Raw genomic sequence first — 12,920 nt, forward strand, 5'->3', positions numbered from 1 at the left:
CACTAAATGCCTTCCCATCAATTTCAACATCCGCGAACATGAGCCCCTTCGACCGATTGGCCTTCCTGGTTGTAATGGAGCTAAGGATACGCAGCGAGCCCAACCACGTCTCCTCTTCATTTTCCTCATCGGCTTTCACCAACGCCGCGAGCTTGGCTTTGGTAGGGCATTCTCGAGCCATGTGCGGACCATCGCATAAGAAACACTTGAGCATCCGCTCATCCTTCCCCTTTGGCTTGCTCGACCCCGCCTTGTCCTTGAAAGTTGACTTGGTCGTTTTGCCACCATCGAATCGGTAGGACTTCTCTTTATCTCCCCCACCTTTGGGCTTGCCCTTCTCTTTCGAGTCGGACTTGCTTGATGAGCGGAATTCCACCAGCGACTCCGCCGTCGACATAGTCTTGTGCAGATCTTGCACACCGTGGCGTTGCAGCTCTTGCTTAGCCCACGGTTTTAGCCCATCCATGAACTGGAAGAAGGCTTCTTTGTCAGTCAGCGACGGAATCTGAAGCATGAGTTCCGTGAACTGCCGCACATACTTCCGAAGTTCACCCTTATGCTCCAAGCGTCGAAGCTTGGCGCGAGCTTCATCCTCCGCATACTCAGGGTAGAACTGTTGGTGGAATTAAGCCTTGAACTCCTCCCAAGTGTTGACCGTGTTGCCACTTCGATTGTCGCACCTCCGACGCCACCATAGCAAAGCGACATCCACAAGGTACATGGAAACCATCCCCACACGGACAGCTTCGTCCTCTACTCTCGTCGCACGGAAGTAGGTCCCCATATTCCATATGAAGTTGTCCACGTCCTTGGCCACCCTAGTTCCCTTGAACTCCTTGGGCCTCGGGACATCTGGACGCGCGCTAAATTGACCCATGCCACCCCCATTGACACGAGTCCTCCGCACTTGCACGAGCTCGGCCCTGAGCTCATCGATCTCAGCACGCGTGGCCGAGACAAGGGCTTCAGCGTCTCGTCCAGCTTGGTCAGCTCGTCCACTGCAGTGTTCAAGGCGCCCTGCATACCCTCTTGAAGCTCCTCCAAGTTCGAGCGAAGCTCTTCTATGCCCTTGGACGCGTCCTCGGTCTTGCCTTGGACGTCCGCCATGACAACCTCCATCTTTGTCATGCGGCCCTCAAACGAACTTAGTGGATCCCTCGAGTTTTCCCGCTACTTCTTGGACTTTGCCCTCGTCTCATCGATCACCACCTCCGATTGGTTAGAGGTTGTCATCGCCTTAGACCTTCGCTCTGATACCACTTGTCACGGACTTGCTATTTTATCTAGCGTTCCCTACCCGTGCGGCCCTAGAATCGCTTTTCTAGGCAGCCTTTCCCTTCACAGAACTTCTAGAGAGAGAAACTAGAGAGAGAAGCTCTGGAGAATGATACTTGTATTGCTTTTTCAAGTGTGTGTACAAATGAGAAGGTGAGGCCCTTATATAGGCACTCGCTATTTAATGTACATCCAACTACTTCTACCATCTACCGGTATAAATACAATTATCCTAACTACCGATATTAATTACAGAAGACTCGGGAGACTTCTAGAAGGTTCGGGGACCGAGGCTCTCTAGAAGACTCCATCGCATGCATTCCCTGGCAAACCTCAACAACTTCGGACTCTCTCGATCATCTTCGATGTTAGAAAGGTCCGTTCGTAACACTAGCAAAACAAAATAAAAATTGGGTCTGTTTAGCAATAAAAATTTTTTTTACTCTAGTTTATTCTAACGGGGTAAAGACAAAGCCCCCGGTCAACGTTTTTTTTATGGGCCCCAATTGTTTGAAAATTATTTTTTGTTTTTCTCTTTGCTTCACCAAATTATTACCGTTGGGTAAGGGCTCCCTGCCCAAGTGTCATCGCCCGAGTTCTCCCTTCCCCCACCTTTCCTCTTTCTGGTTCATCTCCAGATCAAGCAGTCGATTCATGGGGCCCACAAAAGAGGCATCCGGTAGCTTGTCGCCTGGCGTTTTTGCAAACACATGGGCCCCACCAAAAAAAAAACTAACATGGAGTTTTGCCTTTTGCTAGTTAAAATCAAGCATAGTGAAAAAGTTTTTTGAAATCACACATGGCAAGCGGATATCAGTTAGTTCAAAATTAATTGCAACCCCTCAGTTATTCTTACAAAAAAAAACATGATTTTAAATCTTTGTTATACATGTCCTTTATGTTCTCCTTTGTCATCTGCTTCGCTTAACTTCTATTCTTCAAATTTGGATTTTTAAAGAGCCGAGTGGCTCACTAATGACTCCGACTTCTATTGATGTCACCATTGATAGTTATTGCCATTAGTAAACATTATCAGACTCTTTTTATAAGGACTCATTTTATAAATTACAACGGTGATGTAATAGGAATTTCGGAAAAATATTGTAGTTTTCATATTATTTTAATACTTTAACTGTTTTCTGTCACTACAGTTTTGGGAAAATGGAGTAAGCGTCGTTAAAAATAACAATTCTCCATCGAGATAAATAAGTTGGCCATAACCATTGAATCTATTTCACAGTTATCCTATTATTACGATATTTTGTGCATATTAGGAAAATTAGCAAATGGGCCGTCATTATGGCAATTATATTACGCTGCAACGTACGTGAAAATGCATGAGACTAGACCATGTACGTAATCATTGTTGCCGTGTATAATTTACTGCAGTTTGTCGATAAAATAAGCCTTTTTTATGTTTCTTTTTTTTTGGTGAAACGCAATGGACTTTCCAGCAATAATGTTGATAATATGATAGGTATATTACACTGATAGTCTAAAAAATTTTATAAATATTTTAATAAGATATAAAAAGTTTTTTTGCTATTTGATGGTACAAAATGTTTCAAAGTTATTTCAGTATAGTACAAACCGTCATCTCACCATTGACGCCGTCAAGCCGTCCTTTACAAGATCTGTAAATTTTGCACCATCATGTAACTTAAGTAAAACATTTTGTACTATTAAGTTACAACTTCAAAATTTTTTACACCATCATGTAATGTCTCACAAAATTCGATTTTGTACCATCAGTGTCGATTTGACGGCTTCAATAGCGAGATAACTTTGAAACATTTTGTACTATACTAAAATAACTTTGAAACATTTTGTACTATCAAGTAGCAAAAAAAATATTTTGTACCATATTAAAATATTTGTAAAATTTTGTAGATCACCAGTGTAATTTACCATATGATGCTTCCATTATCAATTATAATATATAAAATCAGATGGTATGTCTTTCATGTAGTTATTACATACATATATGAAAACCATATAAAAGTAGCGAAACCTCTATAATACAATCCTGAAAAGATAGGAGGGAGGGGGGAGAGAGACACGCAGAGACAAAGCAACAATGGCGGGAGAGGTGGAGGAGGAGAAGAAGCTGAGCCACGTCGGAAGAGCGATTCCGGGGATAGCGGCGTTGAACCCGAAGCCGAGCAAAGGCTTCACTTCGAAGGCCATTGACTACATCGAGGAGCTCATAGTGAAGCTCATGTACGGCCCTCCCCGGCCCCTTCACTATCTCTCCGGTAACTTCGGCCCGGTTCCTACAGAGACTCCTCCAGTCACGGACCTCCCCATCACAGGCCACCTCCCTGTAAGTCTTTCATCAAAAACCCGACTTCCTTATCTTTTCTTGGGATTTCTCTATGATGGCGGCAAAAGGGGGACGTTTTTTACGTTGTTGTCGTTGTTGCTGCAGGAATGCTTGAATGGAGAATTTGTGAGGGTCGGTCCCAACGCCAAGTTCGCCCCTGTGGCCGGCTACCATTGGTATAGATGATTTTTGAACTGAACTTACCCACTTGACGATTTAAGATTTTCCCCTTTTTTTGTGAAAAGGGTAAAACCTTCATTGATCCTTTGCTGCTGCCTGATGCAGGTTTGATGGAGATGGGTTTGTATCCCCTGCTTTTGCGATCCAATGCTGTACCGAGAAGCTACTACATCTATTTCATAAATTGCTTGCACACATTGAATTAACACTCTGGATTTTATTTGTGACTGCAGGATGATTCACGGACTTCGCATCAAGAAGGGGAAGGCAACTTACGTATCCCGCTTTGCGAAGACATCGAAACTTAAGCAGGAGGAGTTCTTTGGGGGTGCTAAATTTGTAAAGGTATGTGTGACCAAGAGAAGAACAAGGGGCCCCGTGTTGGATATATAGCTGGTCAGCTTTTGGAACTCGTACTTATGGATCGTCATGAATTCGTTAATAAATCATATCGTATAAAAGCTCTCCCTCCGTGGCTTCACAGGTCGAATGTGGTTTAGAGCTTTGATATATCTCAATTAACTTTATAATTTGCAGCTTTTCCTATTCGCCTTCCCCCGTTAATAGCATAATCTGAGCCTCTGAAGCCTAATTAGGATGAGAACCAAAATTGGTGTTTCCGTGATATTGGAATAAACTTCAATAGCCGACTTGCTGGTTCAGAGTCCTCATAGCAATGCCCCTTCTGCAGATAGGAGACCTCAAGGGGTTGTTTGGGTTGCTTATGATCAAGTTGCAAATATTGAGAGCGAAACTGAAAGTCTTAGATGTTTCGTATGGAACTGGGACAGGTAGGTGTTCGGAATTTTTCATGTCAAGCACCATCAAGAAAGAGTTTTTACACTATCATCCCGATTTGTCCAATTTAATAGCTATATGATATGATACAATATCTTTCGCAGCTAACACTGCTCTGGTATATCACCATGGGAAACTTCTGGCTTTGCAAGAGCTTGATAAACCTTGTAAGGAATTCTGTTCCCTTACATTTCCCCGCTAATAGATGAGTTCCTAAAAGTACAACTAACGGATCGATGGGAAGTAAATTTTCCTCTATCGGGACATCGTGCAGATGCTCTTAAGGTTTTGGAAGATGGAGACCTGGAAACTCTTGGGATGATGGATTACGACAAGAGACTGGTGCATGCTTTCAGTGCACATCCCAAAGTTGACCCGGTAACAGGTAATATATATCTCATCAAACGTTTTAAGCGTGAACATTATCATGGTTAGAACAAAGTTTTGATGCATAAGGCCTTTAGCGCAGGTGAAATGTTTACTTTCGGTCATGCACAGACGCCCCCATATGTCACGTACCGTGTCATTTCGAAGGATGGTTTCATGCATGACCCGGTACCGATTACTATACCAGAGTCCATCTTGATGCATGACTTTGCCATCACTGAGAATTATGCCATTTTCATGGATCTTCCGTTATGTTTCAGGCCCAAGGTATGGCTACCTTATTTTGCAAGCAATTTCATGAGACTTACATGTATATTTGTACTTCAAAGATGAAATGAAGAGGGAAGAACATGAGTTGGGACTGTGGGAGAAGAATCAAAAGATTTACACACTTTAAGTTTCAAGACAAGAACAAGATATATTAATATTTATATCTTTTTCAGTCAATGGTGAAAGAAAATAAGTTGGCCTTCGCTTTTGATGCTACAAAGAAAGCACGGTTTGGTGTACTTCCACGTTATGCAAAGAACGAGCTCCAGATCAGATGGTTCGAGCTTCCAAATTGCTTCATATTTCACAATGGTTCATCATTTACACTCTCCTTTTTATATTTACTCCAAAGAAAGCTTTCTTATACCTACTTTTGATATAATTGAAATGCAGATTTGTTCATTTCTTCTAATTTCTGTTTGACAAAATTCCTTGACTTTACTAGCCAATGCATGGGAGGAGGAAGATGAAGTTGTTCTCATCACATGCCGTGTTCTGGATCCAGATCTAGAAATGCTTAATAACTCTATCAACGAAAAAGTCAAGCATTACCAAACTGAACTGTACGGGCACCGATTATTATTCCATGTTAGCTAAGCTTTCCATTTTCTAGAGTAGGGACTGATAACATTACTCTTCTTTCGTATCAGGTACGAGATGAGATTCAACATGAAAACAGGTCTAGCATCGCAAAAGAAGTTATCCGGATCTGCCGTTGAGTTCCCCAGGATAAACGATACCTACACTGGCAGGTGCCGCCCCGATGCTTTCTTGGCCATTCATGACTATTATTGATCATATTCTAGTACCTTTACTGCATTGTATGAATTTCTTTGATATTCAGGAAACAGAGATATGTCTATGGGACAGTCTTCGACAGCATTGCAAAGATTACTGGGATCGTAAAGTTTGATCTACATGCGGAACCAGTGGAAGGAAAAGACAAGATTGAAGTTGGAGGGAATGTTAAAGGGATCTTCAAATTGGGAGAAGGTAGATTCGGTTCGGAAGCTGTTTTTGTCCCTCGAGAGGATGGCATTGCTCTCGAAGAAGATGATGGATACTTGATATTCTTTGTGCATGATGAGAAAACCGGGTAATTTCTCTATACCTTGCGGGCCTAGTTATTGAGAGAGCCAGTCACCTGGAAGAGTATATAATGAGTATCCGAACTTCTTTTGACTTTGCAGAAAATCATATGTAAACGTAATTGATGCAAAAACAATGTCAGCTGATCCCGTTGCTGTGGTAGATTTGCCGAGTAGGGTTCCATATGGGTTCCATGCATTGTTTGTGACCGAGGTACGAACAAATTTAATACTTCCGGTATTTGCTTTCAATGAACTCCTTTCTGCTGTCAGTATTGCGTTCACTATTTTCACGCAATCCTTACTGGTGTTTACTATTTTCACTCGATCCTTTAGTTGACGCAAAGGATGATCCTTTAAACGATTAGGGCCATTAATCTCTGTTCGCCTCATATGCGGTTCTTCAAAGTCTCCCATCAGGAAAAAGTTACATGCGATCAATCATTTCATAATTCCATCTATTCTAGTTTGCTGTCTTAATGTTTGCTAAAAAACTAGACCATCTTCTGTAACAGGAACAACTTTTAGAGCAAGCAAAACTTTGATCTGCTGCTCGTGTGCAAGGGCGTGTTCAAAGTTGATCTCTCGTGTTGACTATGCTCTATTTTCTTACCCACCTTCCACGAAAGACGATTTCCCTCTTGTTGATGTAGCTGTGCATCGTATTATATGTTGTTAGCACCAGGTAGTGGGTGCCATTGATATATAACTTGTAAAAGCAAGTGTTAAAAGTACCTTAGCATTGTATCTTTCTCTTCTAATATATATGCAAACCTTTTTTCTTTAATTATTTCTCTTTATGTTTTTGTGGAGGGGGAAAAAAATTAGAGATGAGAAAAATTCCAACCCGGAACTGAAGTATGGGCTTTTGAAAATTTTAACGATAATTTTTTCGAAATATTACCTCCACACCTATGATTGATGGAAAATATATTCCCTTCTGTTAGTATCTTAATAAAAATTAAACCGAACTGTTGGATGGACCACCCCCAGCCATCACCAGACCATCGTCGGCTCCATCCTCCAAGCTCCAACAACGGTAGGGTGGTCGAAGGGGATGGATGCAACCGAGGCTAATGGGACTTACATCCGGTTGCGGTTAATTTTCATTGTGGAGGGGGCAGGTTTTACCCTAATCACAGTTGAGGTGGCCTTTATATTCCAAAAAGTTAGTTTAGGTGATAAAACTTTACCGAGACTACAGTTTAGGTGAAAACTAGTTGGCTTTGTTTGGTTTTGAATTTTTTTTTTTACTCTACTCCACTTAACTTCACTTATCTTCAATTTAACAATACAATTATTACTTTTCTCTTTTTCTTCAATTTTTTTATCTTAACTATCATTCAATTCAATTTTTAATACTAAATTTTTTCAACTATTCATTATTTTTTTTCACAATTCAACAACATGATTATTACATTTTCTCAACTATTCATTATATTTTTCCACATTTTTTCATTAATTCAATAATACAATCATTACTTTTTTTATTTCATCATATCCACCTTATTATTGCAATCCCAATTAAATATATATATATATATATATATATATATATATACACACTTATAGTTGGAATGAAGTGGAATTAACTCAACTCCACTTCCAAACAACCCCGCATTTCTGACAAGCATGGGCCTGAACTTTGTTTAGACAGTTCACTCGGGCCTCAGCAAGGGCTTTAGAAAGTGTGGCCAATCTCGGCCCCATCCTAGGATGACGTCCAATTAAAAAAATAATAAAAGCCCAACCACCCATCCCAAATACGATAATGGGGATAACCACTAATCTATATAGTGGTAATCTATTTTGAAGTAATCTACACATAACCACAAGAAATATTACTAGTAATTCACCAGACGGGTTCCATAGCTAATGACTATCATAAGCCATCTTTGAAGCAGCCTGGTCGGTTTCCCAGTACGGGTGTAGCTGGATGTTGAGTGCCATTTCGATCTCGGCTATGGCTATGTTGGTTTCCATATTCTCGACTTGCTTTATGTTCAACTTCTGCAGACCTTTAGACAGGCCTTCATGCAAAGAGTCATTTCATCCGTTGCACGAGGTTGTCATCTGTAACCGAATTCTATAATATTTGATTACTTATATTGGTTTTGAAAAATACTAATTCGTTGATGATGATTGCTAAAATTTTCTCTTTAGTAATCTTCATGTTAACTATCAACAAAAAAATATTAAATTCTATCAAAGACGATGTAACACAGTGATGCACATTTTTGCCTTGTAATAAAGAAATTCCATGTTCGATATTCGTCATAGAACTATCTGTGACTCTTTTTTAGTTATTAGGATTTTATTCTCTTGTATTAGGCCAATGGGCATGCCTTATAATCGAAGAAAGAAAATATTAGTTGAGTTAGCACTGTTAAAATACTTTTTTATATGTTTGCCAAAGAGAAATATTTATATAAAAAATACTGAATCTCTATATTTTTATAAATAAGATTAGCAAAGTCAAATGAGTAAAATAATTAAATCAAAATTAAGATGACAAATAAATTCTTTTATATATATATATATATATATCTAAAAGGACTGTTTTAAATTTTAATATCAAAATTATAAAAGATACTTTGATTTTTGGAATCCATATTTTCTAAACAATAATAGATTATTCCTAAAATTTAGAGATTTCAACTTAAAGAATTATATTTTTAGCATTTTTGTTAAATTTAGTTAATATTTTATAAATACTTGTGATATAAATTTATTAATTATTAAACTAGTAATTTTAGATGCTTTAGAAACAAATAAAATCCAAATGAGAGGCATATATTGTATTTGTCTCAAAATAAGAAGTTTAGAGACAAATGTTATAATTGCCTCTACTTCTTATCTATTATATTTAAAGAAAAACTTTATTCTATAACTGCCATTATTTACCATAAAGTTAAACCTTACTACCAAAAAATAATAATGGAATATCTCCTAGTATATTTCTTCTTTGAACCTTCATTCGATCTTTTAATAAATATTATCTTTTAATTGAATCAGCCATGGAAAAAAAATTCCGACGGATTGTGTCGAGTCTTGTGTTTTTCAATATACTTTTATGCCTGTGCAATGGAAAGCCAGAGTCTAGAAAAACTTTCCAGGGTTGCACGTATAGTTACACTAGACCACTTTAACCCCACTAGATGTCCAACTTTCATTTTCGTTATAAATTAATGGATGCTACAGAGAAAAATCGAATTTCACCGATATCCATATTTTTATAATTAGACACTTATCACCATTTTTTTTTTTTTGCTGAGTGACACTTATCACCATTATTTCTGCTTTCGTGTTAGAATGTTAGGCACCGCAGGAGCACATATTTGAGGGCTGGCGATTGAGGGCGACATTGACTGCCTCTATATCTGCGGAGGTAGTCTCCTGAGTCCTCACCATATAAAAATGTTCTACATGCTTATTACGCTGTTTGGTGATTGAGAGACCAGGCACATAGATATCATTACATATTCATTAAAAAAAAAATTATCTCATTGTTTGGTAAAATAAAAAGAGAACCATGGGTATGTCGCTAAAACAAAAGGAAGAAAATATAGCAATTGATAGTTAGATAGACGGGCTTACTATCACATAAGGAAAAATACATCATAGCACAACTTTTTTACTTTTGTGTAAATTTATCACAATTTTTTAAAATTATACTATATAGCACGTCGTTAAGAATGTACTGTCAATCATAGTACAACATTTTGCTTTTTATATCAATTTTATCACAACCTTTTAAAATTACAATATATAGCACATCATATAGAGTGCAAGGTCAATTATGGCATGACGTCAAATTTTTCATGAAAAATTAAACATAAGATAATGTGACGCACCCGAGGATGAATAGTGGATCTAGACTCTTACCACATGTGAAATAACTCATATTCCGACCCGCTCGGTGCCCTTTCACCCACTTGACTCCCTCACCATCAATACTTGAATCTCATTGTTGCTTCTTCACACACCTCCCACCTCACTGCAACCTCAAATTTCTCTTCGGTTCAGCGCTTTACTCTTTCTCCCTCTCTTCACCCACGAGCTTGCCAGTCTCTCTCTTCAAACTTCTGCCTCTTTTGTTCCTATAGAAGAAAACGAATTAAGGTTTGTATTTCATTTGACAGGTATGAGCTTCCCTTTTTCTTTCTAATAATTTTTCATCCCTTATTCACTATATGAACCGCAATAAGTTCAATATGTGATTTTTTTTATTATTATATTGAAGGCTTGGTTGCTTTCAGAAGGAGTAACTATGTATGTGAAGAGGCGGGAATGAGTTTCGAGTATTGATAGTGAGGGAGTCAGGTGGGTAAAAGAGCACCGGGCAGGTCGGAATATGGGTTATTCCGCATTTGGCAAGAGTCTAGGCCCATTATTCATCTACATGTGCCCCACATTGGCTGTCTATTTAATTTTGATGAAAAATTTAACGTCAAACCATAATTGATATTACATCCTAAACGTTGTACAATATAATAAAATTTTAAAAGGTTGTAATAAAATTGACACAAAAATAAAAAGTTGTGCTATGATATATATTTTTCCCATCACGTAAGGAGTGCTATTAAACATACACACAAATGACTGATTTTATAGTTTTTAATTAATTATTCTCTGATGATATTCCGTTTACATTGAACATGCGATAGATTTGTTAATTTTACTTAATGACTAAATCAAATTACTATTGACATGCAGAAATTAAATCCACCATCCATATTACTTTATGTTTCTGCTATATATGATACGTTTACCATTAATATTTATCTAAATTAACTCTTCAAGCCTATAAATTTCCTCACATTCTAAAAGGAAAACCATAATATTATGAATGGCCAATACCTCTATTTTGGCATGATATTTAGATAATACTAGGCAGAATATCCACAGTTTCCGACAAAAAATTTTATCTATTGATTGAACCTTGATTAATATGAACATAACCTATCATATAAAGTACGATATGAGATAACTAAAATAAATGGTACATTGGCTAAATATAAAGATAGTAGAAATTTTATAATATATGGAAATGGTTATAGTATTCTCAAGTATAATGAAAGTACTCTTAATTTTTCAAATACAAAAAGACACGTAGAATTTTTAAAGGAATGATGATATTAGTGAAGTTAAAAATTTTAATTGATTTAATAAAATGATCTTTCTTTGCTTAGACATTTATCATAAAATTCATTACACCGGCGAGGTGGTCTCTCAGATCACATCAGAGAGAGCCATCTCTGTTTTTCTTCTTTCTTTGCTTAGATATAACGAAAGTACTCTCAATTTTTCAAATAAAAAAAGACATGTAAAATTTTTAAAGGAATGATGATATTAGTTAAGTTAAAATTTTTAATTGATTTAATAAAATGATCTTTCTTTGCGTAGATATTTATCATAAAATTCATTACACCGGCGAGGTGGTCTCCCAGTCCACATTAGAGAGAGCCATCTTTGTTTTTCTTCTTTCTTTGCTTAGATATAATGAAAGTACTCTCAATTTTTCAAATACAAAAAGACATGTAAATTTTTAAAGGAATGATGATATTAGTTAAGTTAAAAATTTTAATTGATTTAATAAAATGATCTTTCTTTGCATAGATATTTATCATAAAATTCATTACATTGGCGAGGTGGTCTCCCAGACCACATCAGAGAGAGTCATCTCTGTTTTTCTTATTTCTTTGCTTAGATATAATGAAAGTACTCTCAATTTTTCAAATACAAAAAGACATGTAAAATTTTTAAAGGAATGATGATATTAGTTAAGTTAAAAATTTTAATTGATTTAATAAAATGATCTTTCTTTGCGTAGATATTTATCATAAAATTCATTACATCGGCGAGGTGGTCTCCCAAACCACATCAGAGAGAGCCATCTCTATTTTTCTTCTTTCTTTGCTTAGATATAATGAAAGTACTCTCAATTTTTCAAATACAAAAAGACATGTAAAATTTTTAAAGGAATGATGATAGTAGTTAAGTTAAAAATTTTAATTGATTTAAGGGTAAATTACACTGGTGATCATAAAAGTTTTACAAATGTTTCAATATGGTAAAAACAAATATGTTACTTGATGGTACAAAATGTTTCAAAATTGTTTCAATATAGTACAAACCGCCGTCTCGCTATTGACGCCGTGAAGCAAACGCTGATGGTGCAAAATCAGTTTTTGTGATACGTTACATGATGGTACAAAATATTTTGAAGTTGTAACTTAATAGTACAAAATGTTTTACGTAAGTTACATGATGGTGCAAAATTTACAGTCTTGTAAAGAACGGTTTGACGGCGTCAATGGCGAGATGACGGTTTGTACTATACTGAATAACATTGAAATATTTTGTACTATCAAGTAGCAAAAAAAACTTTTATACCATATTGAAATATTTGTAAAACTTTTTGAACCACCAGTACAATTTATCCTTAATTTAATAAAATGATCTTTCCTTGCGTAGATATTTATCATAAAATTCATTACACCGGCGAAGTGGTCTCCCAGTCCACATCAGAGAGAGCCATCTCTATTTTTCTTCTTTTAACAAATAAATTCTAGATTCCTTTTGGAAAAAAAAATTAT

General features: G+C 36.9%; 1 protein-coding gene across 1 annotated transcript; it reads left to right on the top strand.

The window, feature by feature from the left end:
• The first annotated feature begins 3,294 nt into the window (after positions 1 to 3,294).
• On the top strand, positions 3,295 to 7,108 carry LOC116189459 (carotenoid 9,10(9',10')-cleavage dioxygenase 1-like). Its single transcript, XM_031519129.1, has 14 exons — positions 3,295 to 3,598; positions 3,704 to 3,774; positions 3,884 to 3,898; positions 4,012 to 4,123; positions 4,470 to 4,569; positions 4,681 to 4,743; positions 4,851 to 4,961; positions 5,046 to 5,230; positions 5,407 to 5,545; positions 5,679 to 5,796; positions 5,884 to 5,985; positions 6,078 to 6,329; positions 6,424 to 6,535; positions 6,837 to 7,108. Exons 1-14 carry the CDS (start codon positions 3,353 to 3,355, stop codon positions 6,864 to 6,866), a joined length of 1,656 nt encoding a protein of 551 aa, XP_031374989.1. The 5' UTR covers positions 3,295 to 3,352; the 3' UTR covers positions 6,867 to 7,108.
• The last annotated feature ends 5,812 nt before the right edge of the window (positions 7,109 to 12,920 follow it).

Source organism: Punica granatum, chromosome 8 (assembly GCF_007655135.1).
Source record: "Punica granatum isolate Tunisia-2019 chromosome 8, ASM765513v2, whole genome shotgun sequence".
In the NCBI taxonomy this organism is placed as follows: Eukaryota; Viridiplantae; Streptophyta; class Magnoliopsida; order Myrtales; family Lythraceae; genus Punica; species Punica granatum.